The 16,893-nt window shown below is 38.4% G+C and overlaps 1 protein-coding gene across 8 annotated transcripts in view; it reads left to right on the forward strand.

Moving 5' to 3' along the window:
* The first annotated feature begins 1,439 nt into the window (after positions 1–1,439).
* The window catches only part of nf1a (neurofibromin 1a), a 162,557-nt gene continuing 147,103 nt past the window's right edge, over positions 1,440–16,893 (forward strand). For all 8 annotated transcript variants that reach the window (XR_013077362.1, XM_076734334.1, XM_076734337.1 and 5 more), the window contains exons 1-4: positions 1,440–1,734; positions 8,766–8,909; positions 10,610–10,693; positions 12,268–12,458. Coding sequence is in view for 7 of the 8 variants with exons in the window: in XM_076734334.1 (XP_076590449.1) it covers positions 1,675–1,734; positions 8,766–8,909; positions 10,610–10,693; positions 12,268–12,458 (479 nt within the window). In the remaining variant the exon portion in view is untranslated. The remainder of the gene's footprint in view (positions 1,735–8,765; positions 8,910–10,609; positions 10,694–12,267; positions 12,459–16,893) is intronic.

A 16,893-nucleotide genomic window follows, 5' to 3' on the forward strand; every position in this document is an offset into this window, starting at 1 on the left:
TGATGTGGGTAGTGAGGTGGTTGTAGTCTATGCCTACACAGAACTATTGATGATGAAGTTCTTGCTGATCAGGCCTCTGGACTGGAATAACTGTAGCAGAAAGACACTCGAAACTGCCAGCAATCCCTGCACATACAGTACAGCTCCGTCTCCATCCTTAGAGAAATTTATCATAAATATTATCAGAATTATTTTTTATTCTGTAATTAGTGCAGTTGACCTCCTTTTCTATGGTCTGGGAATTATCTTCTTCCCCTCCTGCAGCAGATAGTGGACCTCCGGTCAACAATTCAGGGTCTGCAAAATATACCCATAAACTACAGTTTCCATCATCTCAGTATTGTAAAAGATAAACGCAGATCTGTAGGAACTATTGAGGACATGAAGGTCATCTGCTTAGGAAACGTGGGGGTAATAATGATGCGAAGAAAAGTTACTATTCTACAATTACACACAAAGTAATTGGTGCTTTTTAGACTGATTCTGATATTTTTAAAATTACATATACACAGCACATGTAATAGATGTGAAATTGACAGTTGTGACAATCCAGCATCAGTGATGATGGAAAATGATGATGAATTAGAAGTGCCTGATTCCTCAAATTACTCAATTTTACACTGTAAACTACTGAGTGTTCAAATAAATAAACAGCAAACAGTGAATTAGGGAATAAGGAAGTGGTTGCTCATGTGTAAACCAGTACAGAGGACATGAGCTCAGTGTCCTTTGTGATTTCAGTCCTCATCATGACTATTTCGTTTCATGTGATATTTCTTACATTGTTCCTGTTCCCTGTGTTTTCATAGTGTCTATGGTCGAAGGTTCTTAGTACTAGTCTCACTGTCATGAGTCAGTGTTAAACGTATTTATTCACTAAACATTTAAATGGGAATTTTTTCTTTATTTTCACCTTTGCTACATTAGAGTAATACATAAGAAAATAACTTTTAAATTAATTTACATTCTATACATATAAAACCGACTATACACACACACACACACACACACGCACGCACGCACGCACACACACACACACACACACACACACACACACACACACACACACACAGTAGATATTGTAGCGGAAGTAAAGGACTCTTCAAAATAAAAATAAAAACAATGGAAAAAAGTGTTCTAGCTGACTGCGCAGAGCATCTAATAAGGTGCTACGTGAGGTTATTGCTGTGAATCGCGATGTTTTTTTAGGTCCTCGTCACAATTTTAGGATTCTTATCAGCAGATAAAATATTCTGAAATCTACACAAGGGGCTAGAAATACAGAAGCATGGGGCTTTCCAGTTTCTTTTTTAAATAAAAATCCTGATTTGACTTACGGAATGTTCTTTATTTCACGTTTGCATTAGTATGTATTATTTCGAAAAATATTTAATCAACAATTGTTATTTTGAAGATTGTGCCTGGAAGTTGTCTTTTTCATTCCAGGTAGCTTGACCCTGGTCTCCAACACCTCCCATCAATTTCTCTGAAGAAGACTTCCGGCGGTGTGTCATGGCGGTGGCATGGTGAATTCCACAGAAAAGGAAAAATACTCTTCCCTTTCGCCGTATTTCATCGATTCAGGACAGATTTTCATGCTTCAATAATCCTGTCAGCTCTGGCTTTATACCTTGGATTAACCAGCGCAGCGTTGCGGCGTTCCTCCGCCCGGCCATGGCGGCTCACAAACCAGTGGAATGGGTCCAGGCCGTGATTACTAGATTTGATGAGCAGGTAAGATGGGTTGATTCAGTGCATGGGTGTAGCAAGCTCTGGCAGACCTATTGAGGCCCCACCATTCTGGCTAACATTACATCTACACAGACGAGGTCCTTCTAAAGAACGACGTCAAGGAGCGTTTTCCCTTTAGAAATAGTTTCTGGTCTGAAATGTGTTCTGTATTGCTTTTCCCGGTTAAACAACACCGAAGATGTCTCTTTTCAGCTAGCGCCGTCTCCACGGTCGATTAGCAGATGTATCCTACATTTGTCCTGGGATTTGTACGGACCTAACGTTAGTCAGTCAACCGCAAAATACCCAGTAAATCACCGTGTCAGGGACATTTGAAGTTGCACATGACCGTCTGTGAATCAATTACGTTAAAGTTCCTTAGCTAACGTTCTCCTTCGTGCCAGCTAGGTAGCTAACATTAGCAGGCCCAGCCATCTGATGTAAACAAATAAGATGTGACTGGGTTTGTACACTGCATTCATATGAACAAACTAATTTACTGGCGTGTGGGGAAACGTTAGCAGTAACAGCTATTGCTGGTCTCCAGTAGCTAATTTCTTGACCACCGTCGAGTTGCCTGCCTTGATATGTCAGGGGAAATTAAAATAAAGCTTTATTTTTCCTTTAATTTTTCATAAGAAATTTGTAGCTACAGTTGACGTGACTAAATATTTTCATGGGTTAATAGTAAAACAGTTAATAGTTACTAGTGTGTTGTTTTGATTGTGATGTAATCCAGAATTTGCACCATCTGTTGTAATAAATGAAGACCTTTGTGTAAAATTCAAGCCATATACAGATTTAATAAACGTCACAGTCAGAAAAAAGGCAAATGTGGCTAATGGGTCATCACAATCAGTTGGCATTACCAACTTAATTTTCTGCGTTGTTTGAAGGGAAATCTGGCATCCAGTTTGTGTTGGTGTTTGCCATTTGGCCACAGATCATGGATTGTAGCTAGGGTTAAGCAGCTCTCCTGATTATAACAGTAGGTTTCGGGTATTACATTCACTTCTTGGTGTTTAACCAAACTCTAATGCCCTAAAGTCAGTTTAAGATTTTCTCTAAATAAATACTCTGAGTACTGTTGATGCAAAAATATTTTCCTCTTGGTGCTTGTTGTAGTGATACATATACAGTAATAAAAGAGCAGTAGTTAATATTTGGAATGGTATTTTGAATGGGGTGGTCTTAACCTACTTCACGTTTTGTATTCACATAATTGTATTTTTTCTACACAAAACAGCTTCACAGTGCCTGATTAAGTTAGTAGCCCAGCATTAAAAAAACAAAGCCAATCCCCCTATAGAACAGCCATCTCAGGAATTCTTTATTCAGAAAATATAGCCTGCATCATAGCTGTCCATTAATGAGTGATTAGCGTAGTATTTTAAAATGTTTAGTATAGTATCTCAAAAGTTGAGTGGATCTCTTGTGGAAGGAAGATTTGGAAAGCCTCTCTTCAACCTTGGGATGAACAGAATCCTGAAGTCCATCTTCAGGTTTTAACCAACAGAAGCACTTTGAAGCAGTTATCACATGAGAAATGTCACTGAAAGAGAAAATTCTGGACTGTATGCTAGTTATTTTTATTTGGTTGGATTATGTTTACTTCAGTTGCTCACACTGCAGTATTAAGGAGACAGTTCTGGCCATTTAATGGGGTACATGGAGGCATTGAGAGCTGGTGTAATTAGACATAAATGTGTTAAAATAACAAAGAATCAGAAATTGGATGAGTTTTATACATTTAATATCATGATCAGGTTTTTTGTATCTTCATCTGGTCTCTTAACATTTGCTAATACTGTGTGTTGTAAGTCTACCTATCTATCACATTTGTATAGACATCTGCAAATGTAATATTGTGTGTAATACTTGACAAAATATATTTATAGCAAGTTCCACTTGCTTTCAGTCACATCTCGTGGCCTTTCTTCGTGAACGATTTTCTCAGTTGTCAGATAACATTATTATGGAATTCTATCTTACATACTGAATTTGATCTATACTGTATTCAGTGAGGAATGCTTCAAGATGTGGCTAAAATGTTTTGGAAATTCCAAGCAAGTTGACTTTGTGGTGAGGCTTACTCTTGTTAAGATTCAATTTTCAAGGTCAAGAATGCACCTTCGAGCCCAATCTAAATATATTTGATAATATATTTGTTGGTTTGCATTATTGAAAATATGTGTTGTTCTTTACTGTTTTATATGCTATCTGTGAAGAGATCCAGACTGACATTCCTCTTTTTGCAGATATTATGCAAAATAGTACTGGTGCAGCAGGAAGGTTTGGACAAGAAAGTTCACATGTTCTATTAGACAGCAGTCCTTAGAGTTGTGGGGCTGTAAAATGTATGCAAGATGTTATTTTGTCCCTTTCAATTGCTGTCATACATTTATATAAGTAAATTGTATTTAGTGGAAAATTTGAGTGCCAAGTAAAAGGGTGTGAAATTAAATGAAATCCTCACAGGTATAAGGAGGAGTTGTCTATCTGTATAGAAAATCTGATCCACATTGGAGAAAACATTGCAGATATGTGGCCCACTTCCTGTTTACGCCCTCCTTAATGATTGTGAACTGTTCACTTGCTCCTTAAAGACACTGATGAGCCTATTCCACTGTCTTTCATTGTGGCTCATGAACAAATGAGTTACTTAAAATATTATGGGCGTCTCGCTCCAATCCACAGATTTGGATCAGGCCTGAGCCAAATATTTTTTAGTGGATTGTTATTGGCTACGTGGAGCCTGATTTACATGTGATTTGATATTTACACTAATAGGGTTTGTCATGAAAAAACCTGGAAAAGTCATGGAATTTCAAAATAGTGTTTGTCATGTCTGGAAATGATCTGGGAAAAATGTCAAATCACAAAAGGCATGGAAAGGAATGAAAAATGGTTTCAGAATTATTTTAACACTGTTTGACAAATACCAGTTTTAAGCGTGAGCTGTGTATTTTTGAAATCACAAATGAACTGGTAAACACTCAGTTGTAATGGTCATAGGTATGACATCATCTGGAATGACATCAAGTGTATGTGGCAGAAAATGCATGGACAAAACATCCCATAGCTCTGAAAAGATAGCACAAAATGTGGATTGTGTGGAAAGATATTTAGCATTTGGACATGGGAGAGGCTGTGAGATGATTCACTGTGGATTTATTATCTTTACACGAAAGGTCCACTGTCTACTGAAAGGACTCCTGTGTTTCTGCAGACAGATAACGACCTGGTTTATTCATTATGTCTTGATTTTGTACTTCAGTTACAGATTATAAATCCCTTCAGAACTTTCTCTTTTTCATGCATGCACTTTTTTCTTTTGCTCCCCCCATAAAATAGACACCCCAGTGAGAACTGTATTGGTGTAACAAAGTCTTTAATGCTTTTGCATCTATCTGTACAGCATTGCGAAGTGCTATTAGGCAGAGAGTATCATTGCAGTTGTTACTGCAACAGTTGTTACTGTTGTATTAGCCTGCATCAGATTTAGCTAAGTGAACCTAATAAACTGGACACTGTATGTATGACCTTTAGAGGAATGGCTAGTCGTAACTGTATAAAACAAAGAGCTCACTGACTGCGCTGTGCTGCGCTTGACTGCAAAAAGGCGTGGGCTGTTTTATTTTGTGTATTATGTTCATGTGATGGTGTGACAGTGTGACTTCATGATGGAACCATGGGGCTGTATTGAGTCCAAGACTTTGAATTAGGAGTCCAATTTTTAGGCCCGAAGCAAACTATTTTTGGACATAACTTTGGAATATGAGAGAAATGTGAAAGAGTGAAAGTGAAGAAAAAAGTTTGAAATTTAACAAAGCTTTCATGTTTTGTCATCACAAAATAATTGATTTGTGTTTTTTTTTGGTTTTTGTTTTCTGTATATCAACCACACATTTACCATCACCATCTCCAAAACTGAAAGAAAAAAAAAAAAAAAAAATGTGATGGACATTTTTTGTAATTTGAGACAATTTGTAGACCAAATTAATATATACACACAAACATTACATCTGGTTGCACTGGGCTAATTGATAACTTAATCAGATTCAGCTATAATTAAAATAATTAGAAGTTGTAGGCCAGATTTTGCTTAGCAGACCATAATGTTTGAACTTACAGTGGCATGTGAAAGTTTAGGTACCCCCGGTCAAAACTTTGTTATTTTGAATTGTGAGTAAAGGATGACCTGATTTCAAAACAGCATAAAGTTAAAGATGATACATAACTTTTTCTATTTCCATCTTTTTAAAGTTTTAAAATAAAAATGGGAAAAGAGGCCCGAAGCAAATTTTGGATACTCTGCATAGTCAGAACTTAGCAGCACCCCCTTTGGCAAGTATCACAGCTTGTAAATGCATTTTGCTGCCACCTAGGAGTCTTTCAATTCCTGTTTAGGGGATTTTGCCCATTCTTCCGTGCAGAAGGCTTCTAGTTCTTAGAGATACTTGGGCTGTCTTGCATGTATTGCTCTTTTGAGGTCTATCCACAGATTTTTCTCAATGGCTCGGTGGGGGGATCGTGAGGGCCATGGTGACACCTCCAGCTTGTACGTCTTGAGGTAGTCCATTGTGGATTTTGACGCGTGTTTAGGATCGTTATCCTGTTGTAGAAGCCATCCTCTTTTCATCTTCGGCGACGGTGTGATGTTTGATTCTGGAATTTTTTGGTATTTAATTGAATCCATTCTTCCCTCTACCAGTGAAATGTTTTCCATTTCACTGGCTGCGACACAAGCAGAAAGCATGATTGATCCACCCACATGCTTTAACAATTCTTTTCACAAAGTTTGGCACCCTTTTTTCTCCAAACGTACTGTTGCCCATTGTGGCCAGAAAGTTCCATTTTAACTTCATCAGTCTACAGGACTTGTTTCCAAAATACACCAGGCTCCTTTAGATGTTCCTTTGTAAACTTCTAATGATTCTTCCATGAAGGTTATATATAGAGGTGTTGCTCTACAGGAGAACACTGCACCACCACTCCAGAGTTTGCTAAACTCTTACTTACTCTTACTGATGGATGAATGAATGAACAAAGGAACCAGCAACACAAACTGGCCTGGTGAACTGGGATGCCACACCACACCCACCAATTAGCAACAACCCACAAGGAACCCAACAAATATGGAGTGTATTTATGATAACACAAGCTTCAGAAACCACATGTCACTGCACACAAGGAATCCATCACGACTGCACAAGAAAAGGTGACCAAACAGAAAGTAGAGTCATCCCAAACAAAAAGATCTCAACCAAGTTGCTGTTCAGAGTGCAAAAAATACAGGGAAACAAGCTGGAGAGAGAAAGTCCCCAGTGGGTGGCTGAGCTCGAGGTGACTTTAAACGCTGAACTCAGTGCATTAACGAAGACCAAAGATGTGGTCAACTGCAGTACACTTATGCATGCCCTCATTCAGGATTACCACCAAAAATAAGAAAGGCAAAACAGCAAGATGGGAAGCTCTTCAAACCCTGCTAGGTGGTTAACTACAGAGTGGCAGCCAAGCCAAAAACACAACTGAACAAGCAGCAACAGCCACACCTCACTTTATGGATGTTGATCCTGGACGAGCCCCCATTTGTTAGATAGATAGATAGATACTTTATTCATCCCCAAGGGAAATTCACAAATGTATGCCGTACCCTGAGACAAATAATGCTCCACTTTTGACCCAACTCGACAAAAGCACGTTTAAAACCACCAAATGACAAAATTTGACTATTTTTCCCCGGTGTGGGATCAGTAAAGTCCTGTCTATCTATCTATCTATCTATCTATCTATCTATCTATCTATCTATCTATCTAAATCCATGGAATCTATTAACGTAAAGACATACAAACATTTAAAACAGGAAATCGAGGCTAACGAAAGACACAAAGTCAAAATACAACATTAACACACATTACTTCCAAGTTGTGTCTAGTTTTTAAACTTCTGTCAGCTAAATTTAACCAAAAATACTTTGTGCAGGCCTGCCATGTGAAAAGCCTTTCAGAAAAGCAAGGCACTGAAGAAGTTAATGTGAAGTATCAATCCAGGAAGTGTTAAGTTAGTAGAAGTAGAAGCAACTGGAAATAATAAGTGAATGAAAGTATTTATGTCAAATAAGTGTTCTCACCAGAGTGGTGAGTATGACATGACTGTTATACAAATGGAGTTAGGGCTGTGGAAATTTACTTTACACTTTCTATTGAGACAACAAGGAAACACAAAAGAAGTGTTACATTTGTAATAACAACTAAATACAAACAGAAGCAGATTTGAAAAAAAAAAGGAGGCTCTTACTGAAATATGATCAATTATACTTGATTGATGATGGAAAACAGGAGTAAAAGCCTGCCTCTCTGCATTTGCCTTAATCAAATGTCCTCAACCACGATTACATATTATGGTAATTTCTTTTCAGTTAAATTTATTTTCTCTCTTTGTATCATCACTATTTTCTTCACAGTCATCACTGCATATATTGGTTCTTTTCATTACCACTTGATCAATCTCTTAGAGATTTAAGAGTGCTCAAAAGTAACAGTTCTGAATGATTTTGTGTCTAGTAAAATCTGTCCTATTGGCAAACCGTCCGACTCTTAACAGTCATATGTGAGAGAGTGAGAGATACATGTATGAAAGAGAGAGAGACAGAGATCACAAAATCACAGCTTACATTACACTGAGTTGAGGTAGAAAAAAAAACTTGAAAAAAATAAATAAAAAAATAAAAGTAGCTTTAGAATTAAGATAAAAAATTAGCTATCATGGTGCAAATTAAAGTTGAATGCGCAAACTCTCTGAACAATAAAGTCAAGAAATGTATTGGACATATTCAGTATAATTTGAATGTGGTTGCCACAGGATGTGATGTGTGTGTATGTGATGATTGCAGCATAATAAAGCTGATAATGTTGACAAACACAGTACATTAATCCATAATGGTAAATTGACTTCACTGTAATGTAATACCATGAGCTAAACAGTATTTTGTGTGTTGTCTGCATAGTCATCCTTTTTGTCTTTTCTTTCAGCTTCCCATTAAAGTTGGACACCAGAACACTCACACCAAAGTCAGCACAGAGCACAACAAGGAATGTCTGATCAACATCTCAAAGTACAAGTTCTCCCTTGTCATCAGTGGCCTCACCACCATCCTCAAAAATGTCAACAATATGGTGAGTGGGGTTCTTCCTCTTCTGTATAAGAGAGGACAGTGGACAGATTCAGTAGTTTTGTCACTGTTGAAAGAGTTAATGGTTGCATTAGTCGTTCTGTGTCTTCAGACTGGTAGTGGAGCAAAACCTTCCTAGCTGAGTGGTCACATGTTGACTGCTGGCAAACCCTTTCTGGACAATTTCTCATTGAAGGTAGTTATGGTTCTCCACTCTGTTGTTCAAACAGAAAGTGACATAAAATTGAAAAAAGGAAGAGATGAGTTCAAATCATGCCGACTCTCACACCTCTGCACACGAGGTCAGTTGCTGTATAAAGTGTGTGATTGTTGAGTCGACCATTTCAGAAAGATACAGAAATTGTTGGATGCAGTTCCCCCTGATTTTCTGCAAGAAGGATTTTGAAGGCATCTCTAAGGAAGAACCTGCTTAAAAGAAACAAAAGGAAACGTGATAATAGTGACAGGGTTTAGGTTTTAGTCTGCTTGAATACAACACTCCCATGTCATATGAATGCTGAGAGTTTTAAAGGTGGAACATGCACTCAATGACCACTTCATTAGTCACTCCTGTACAATCCAAGGCTGTGCAAAACAACAGCTCTGCTATTACATCTGTCTTCATGAAGCTAATAATGTTCTGTTTTTGATGACATTGTCAGAAATGTATAAATTCAATTATATGTTTATTTCTGAAGTCATGGTTAAAGTGCTGTTGTACTAGAGTACTTTATAATAAGTTATCCCAATATATTGCTGTCTAGTTTCTATTTTTTTGTCCTTTCTATTTACATACACAAGGGCCAGAAGATTAGAACCTGTGAATTTAATATAGTCCCATACAACACTAACTATGGCCTCAGTGCTAAAGCATAGAATTGAATAAATCCCTCTATGACAGTGTCAACAAAAACAGAATATTATAGGTATCATAAAAGTTGTCTTTTTGTGGCAGTTGTATTGGATTTCATTAGACTTTACAGATGTACCTAATAACATGGCCATTGAGTAGATAGTTAAAAGTCGATAGGATGTGAATTTCCCTTGGGGATGAATAAAGTATCTATCTGTCTATCTATCTAGGATGTAAGAAGAATGGGAGAAAAAGAAGTGGGTAAAGAGATTATAGATGGTATTTTGGCTAAGGGTCTAGAATATATCAGTTCTTGTTTGGTAATTGTCAAACTTTGTTAAAAACAATTTATAGTTTTCCATACATTGTACTGCTCAGGACTGAAGTTACACAAAGTCTTTCTGGAGGTGTCACCTTTGTATTAAAAATGTTAAAATCTGATTAAGTTCATTTATGCCGTAGATCTTCCAGAACAAAAGTATTGAGGAGCACATAGTGTTTGGCTATCATGTATGTAATGTCAGAATGAGAATGTTGAATATGAAGTTTGGTTTGGTACAACAATGGGGGGGGGGGGGGATCAGAAACCAGTCCCTGTATTCTCTCTGCCCTGACCAACAAGCACAAGTGAAATTTTTAGGTTTGTTAAGTTTGTTGATAATTTGTTGTATTCTCAAATGAGAAAACAGGCTTTCGCATCTGACTTGAATGTGGCTAATGAAGTGATCCAAATTCATAATGTGATACTGATGTGGTAGGTATGACAACACCAGACCCTGAGGTTTCATAGTGTTCTGGCCTAATATCTAAATGCTGAGTGAATAATGTTTTGATTGTGACTGTCTTCACAGCGAATATTTGGAGAAGCATCTGAGAAGAACCTTTACCTGTCACAGCTCATCATCCTGGACACGCTAGAAAAGTGCCTGGCTGGGGTGAGTCTTCCCCTCTGAACACCCTGCTCTCTTTAGCTGTAGATAAAAAAATTGTCTTTGAATCCTTTAAAAAATAGATTTTGGAAATGATCTGATCTTGTCTCTTTGAAGATCAGTGATCCAAACCCTTCATGACAAACTTTTGTATTGGGAGAAGGTTATTACCTCCATCCATGTGCATTATGATGAACTCAAACTGAGAAATTATTTATTTTCTCTGCCACTGTATTTGTGCTCACTGAGACACAAACCACTGTTCAGGTACTTATTCTCCATCAATCATTCCCTCCTCATCTCTGGGAGGTACCTCTGTAAACCAGCAGGCCCGAATTACATTTGCAGGCATTTGGTGGGAACCTAACATCTGATGGGAATTGCTCTCAGCTTCCTATACAAGTTTTTGTCAGTAGTGTTTGCAGTCAGATGGAAGCCAGGTACCTTCCCAGTATTTGTGGTTGGGGTTGTGCTTGTGAATTGGAATAGGTTTCTGAATTCATAACATTGTAAAGAAAGCTGCTTCACAATACAGCTGATGGTCCTACTGCTTTTCCATTATGCCATATGCCCAAACATTGTGCCACTATACAACATCCGAATCCAGAAAGTTGGGTGTGGCTGTGTAAAATGGAAATAAAAACAGAATGCAATCATTTGCAAACAAACTGTGTTTACCGACAATAGCTGTATAAAATTTCTCCTTTATACAATCATGTGTTTCATAAATTACTGAACCTTTTGAGGATGCCTCTGTCATACCCAAGCAACTGCAATTCAAAATATGGATATATTTACAAAAATGAGTGAAGCTGATTAAGTTAAAAATCAAATATGTTGTCTTTGAACAGCTTTCAATTGAGTTTATGTCAAAAAGGAAACTGTGGTTGTATGTGGATATCATTACATGGCCTGTGGCTGTCAACATTGAGCCTGAATGATATTGTTGAAAACTTTATCACTAGGGATATTTTTAAATATCAGTACACACAATATGGCAAATGTATGCTACGCCACATGTAGATTAATCACTCTGAAGGCCAAAGCAATTAACTAATTCCACTGCCATGCATTATATGATACCAAACATTTGGTATGTGTTAAACAAAAACATTAATATCTCATTTGTTATCATTTGTTGTCAATTGCATCTTACAGAAGTTTCTGTAACAAAATTAGTGAAGCAGTTTAAATATTTTTGACACCTGAAAGTGTAATTTATGTAGCAGATATTTATCATTAAAATACACAGGGATTGGTCCTGCGCCCTATCCTGTGGTACTTAGTGAAGTGAAATTGAATGCCTCAGGGAATTTTACTAAGGAGCACACTTGGAAAAACTTCAGTGGTTTACTAAAGTTGTAATTGAATGTTCCATAACTGACGGGACATGATGAGTTGTCCTAATATACACATAAAAAAAATTAACAGACAAGGTGGAGGCACTTACATACTATTAATGTGTATTATAGCACTAATAGCAGGGTGTGTCGCTTGTCATAATCTGTTAGAAAACGTCAAATTTCCACACAGTCAAAGAATTGAAAAGGGTGTTCCTCCTTTCTGTCCTCCCTCTTCAGCAATCAAAGGACTGTTTACGTCTGGATGAAACCATGCTGGTCAAACAGTTGCTGCCGGAGATCTGCCATTTCATCCATACGTACCGTGAGGGCCACCAGCATGCTGCTGAGCTCCGGGCCTCAGCCTCAGCCGTCCTCTTCTCTCTGAGCTGCAACAACTTCAACGCTGTTTTCAGCCGCATCTCTACCAGGTATTTTTGAGCTCTTTTTGAGTGAGACTCCAAACCTCAAGCTGTCTCTTTGGAGCTGTCTCTGTGATAAACTGTGGCATGCTGAATTTACCGAGTGTTGTCCAGGAGAGCTGAAATGATTGCTCAATGAATTGATTAGTTGACAGAAATTTAATCGGCAACTACAACCCTGTTTCCAAAAAGTTGGGACACTGTGTGTAAATAGAAGCACAATGTGATGATTTGCAAAACCGTGAAACCCCATATTTAATTGGAAATAGCACAAAGACAGCATATCAAATGTTGAAACTGTGAAATTTCGTTGTTTTTGAAAATGATATCCTCATTTAGAGTTTGATGCCAGCAACATGTTTCAAAAAAGTTGGGACAGGATCATGTTTACCACTCTGTTGCATCACCTCTTCTTTTAACAACCCGTTGTAAGCACTCGAGAACTGAGGAGACCAATTGTTGTAATTTTGAAAGTGGAATGTTTACCTACTCTTGCTTGATGTACAATTTCAGCTGCTCAACCATCGGAGTCTCCTTTGTCATATTTGTGTTTCATAATACGCCAAATGTTTCCATTGGGTGACAAGTCGAGACAGCAAGCAGGCCAGTTTAGCACCAGGACTCTTTTACAACAGAGCCATGCTGTTGTAATACATGCAAAATGTGGTTTGGCATTGTCTTGCTAAAATAAGCAAGGCCTTCCCTAAGAAAGACGTCCTCTTCTTGGTAGCATACACTATCAGTCAGAAGTTTTAAAGCACCCCAATTTTTCCTGTTTTTTATTGAAATTTACTCAGTTTAATGTCTCATTGCACTCTGAAATTAAAGCATAGTACAAATATGCATTTGGACTTAAAAAATCAATTTATTGTCCAAAATGTATTCTAAATTTTTGACTCATCAAAGTAGCCACCTTTGGCAGATATAACAGCTGAACACACTTGTGGCATTCTATCTACACTTGAAATCAAATATTCTTCAGAAAATTCTTCCCAAATCTGTTGCAGAAGTTCCCATAAATCTGTGGCACTTGTAGGTTGCTTTGCTTTCACTCTTCTGTCAAGTTCATCCCAAACCTGCTCGATGGGGTTTAAGTCTAGAGACTGTGCTGGCCACTCCATGTTTTCAAGCTTACCATCTTGCTCTTTTTTCCTGAGGTAGTTCTGGCATAGCTTGGACTTATGTTTTGGGTCATTCTTTTGCTGTAGGATGAACCCCAGACCAATTTGGCGCATGCCAAAGGGTATTGCATGGTGCTGCAGAATGCTGTGGTAGCCATTTTGGTTCAGGGTGCCTCTCACTCTCTACAATACACTGAAAACAGGCCCAGACCATCATACTTCCTCCTCCATGTTTGACAGTTGATGTCACACAATGTGGAACCATCCTTTCACCTACTCGACAGCATACAAAGATCCGGCATGATGAACCGAAGATTTCAAATTTTGATTCATCAGTCCATAATACCTTCTTTCAGTCTTCAGTAGTCCAATGGCGGTGTTTCATGGCCCAGGCAAGCCTCTTTGTCTTATTCTGACGTCTTAGTAATGGCTTTCTTGCTACAACTTGTGCTGTCAGACCTGCAGCTCGAAGTCTTCTCTTCACAGTTGAAACGGAGATTTGCTTACTACGACCACTATTAAGCTGTGCTTGAAGCTGTTGTCCTGTGAGCTGCCTATCACGCAAGCTGTTAACTCTCAGAAACTTGTCCTCTGATTCAGTTGTGGCTTTGGGTCTGCCAGACCTCTTCCTGTCAGAGTTTCCCCCCGTTTCTGAGTGCCTTTTGATGGTGAAGAAACCTGTACTCACTGACACCTTGACTTTCTTTGCAATTTCTCTCTAGGAAAGACCTACATTTTTAAGTGTTATGATGGTCTGTCTCTCTTCCATTGTTAATTGCCTTTTTCTTGCCATTTTTGTAGCAACACACTACTTTCTGCAGTACAATACTGTTCAACTGATGCTCATGAGGGTATGGTACCACAGTGTGATCCAACACTGCTTTTATGCAGACAGAGATGGTTGTAAGCAATCAAGAAAAGTTGGAACACCTGTAGGAATTATTAGCACCAGCTTTCAAGGCTTGATCAACCTTCATTGCAGCAGAACAGCTTTAAATTGTTGACCCATTTCGTGGTCCCTGAAAAAGGCCTTTTTGTATAACTCTGAAATGTACATTATTTTTCAGTTTTGGGTAACCTAACCTTTTTTTTTAACCTCTGGCAGTTCAGCACTTACCTTGTACCATTTCAAGCTTTTCATTGGATGTGAACGACTTGAATTGCAATGAATGACTGGAAAAATTGGGATGTTCTAAAACTTTTAACCAGTAGTGTATGTTGCGCCAAAACCTGTTTATATCTTTCGGCATTAATGTTACCTTCACACGTGCAGATTATCCATCCCATGTGCACACTTTACGGCAACAACTCAAAACCTACAATAACGCAGTTAAACAGGCAAGAATTTCTCATTTCTCACAACTCATCATAGACCACAAAAACAACACCCAGTTCCTCTTCTCCACCTTTTATATTTTAACAAGCGCAAATTTTAATAAAGCTTTGAACGTGCCATCAGACGCTTTGCGGACCACTTAAGAACCAAAATCAAGGACATCAGATCCAGCCTTTTATCCCAACAAGTTTTATCTGTTAACACACCTGAATTGTTGTCCTTGCCTGAGGAAACACTGGAGAGTTTTGCCCTGGTTGATGCGAGGACACTTGGTCGAGTTTTCTCCCAAGTAAACCCAACAACCTGCCTTTTAGATCCAATTCCCACATCACTTTTAAAATCATCTTATGGATTCTTTGAGGAACAGCTTTTAAACATTATGAATTTCTCTCTTCAGTGGGGTGTCTTCCCCACCGCCTTTAAAACAGCTGTGGTGAAGCCCCTTATGAGGAAAAGCACTCAAGACCCCAACGTTTTTAATAACTACTGACCTGTATCCAACTTACCCTTTTTAAGTAAAATTCTGGAAAAACTGGTTTTGAACCAAATCGACGACTTTTTAAACAGAAACAACATTTTAGAGAGACATCAGTCTGGTTTTAGGATGAACCACAGTACTGAGGCAGCACTTTTAAAGATTTTAAACGACATCAGGTGGAACTTAGATAACAAGAAACTCACAGTCTTGGTTCTACTGGATCTAAGTGCCGCCTTTGATACAGTAGACCATCACATTTTATGACACCTGGTTGGCCTCTGGTACTGTTTTTAACTGGTTCCACTCTTATCTCACAGACCGATGTTTTTATGTAAGTATGGATACTTGTTCCCCAGGAACCCATGAAGTTAGGTGTGGGGTTCCCCAAGGCTCAATTTTAGGTCCAATTCTTTTTAATCTTTACATGCTTCCCTTGGGGGATCTGATCAGGAGACATAGCATTGTTTCCATCGCTACGCTGATGATACACAGCTGTACATTGCCGTGTCTCCTGATGACACAGGGCCAATTGATACCCTTTTTAACTGCATTTTAGATCAAGTCATGGATGGCAGGGAATTTCCTACAACTCAACCAGGACAAAATAGAGGTTTTAGTTATAGGTCCTGAAGGCCAGACTGAGAAACTTTAACCAAAACTACAAGATTTTAAACCAACACAATCTGTAAAACACCTGGGCGTTATTTTTGACTCTTAGCTGACTTTAATCCCACATCTCAAAAATTTAACAAAAATAGGCTTTTATCACCTTAAGAACATAGCCAGAGTCCGCCTGTTTCTCTCGCAGGCCAGCACAGAGGTGCTAATGCATGCTTTTATTTCCTGCCGTTGAGATTACTGTAATGCTCTGCTCTCTGGTCTTCCCAAAAAGAGTATTGCAAATCTCCAATTACTTCAAAATTCAGCTGCTCCCTTGCTGACGATGACCAGAGGGCGAGCCCACATTACACCTGTTTTACAGTCGCTGCATTGGCTCCCTGTCCGCTTCAGGATCGCTTTTAAGGTTCTTTTTTACTAGTTTTTAAATGTCTTAACAGCCTTGCGCCCTTCTACTTATCTGACCTGCTTTTACCATATCAACCCTCGCGGACCCTGAGGTCCTCTGGCACTGGCCTTTTATCAATACCAAAAGCCAGAATTAAAACCCACGGCGAGGCGGCATTTAGCCACTATGCTCCACACCTGTGGAACAGCCTGCTGGAGAGCCTCAGGTTTTCAGAGTCTGTTGATATTTTTAAAAGAAGGTTAAAGACACCTTTTTAATCAGGCTTTTAACTGACCTTTAAATTCTTCTTACGTTCTTATCATTTATCTTATGTTGATGCCTTTTATTTTGCTGTTTTATATTCTGTAGTATTTTATCCTAATTAATCTACTTTTTTTTATTATTTTATGTATTTGTCTTCCTTTAACTGTTTCATTTATTTTAGTTATCTTATATCATGCCTTGTACTTTTAACTGCAATGCTTCCTGTTTCCTCAGGAGGG

The sequence above is a fragment of the Chaetodon auriga genome, chromosome 7 (assembly GCF_051107435.1).
Source record: "Chaetodon auriga isolate fChaAug3 chromosome 7, fChaAug3.hap1, whole genome shotgun sequence".
NCBI lineage: Eukaryota > Metazoa > Chordata > Actinopteri > Chaetodontiformes > Chaetodontidae > Chaetodon > Chaetodon auriga.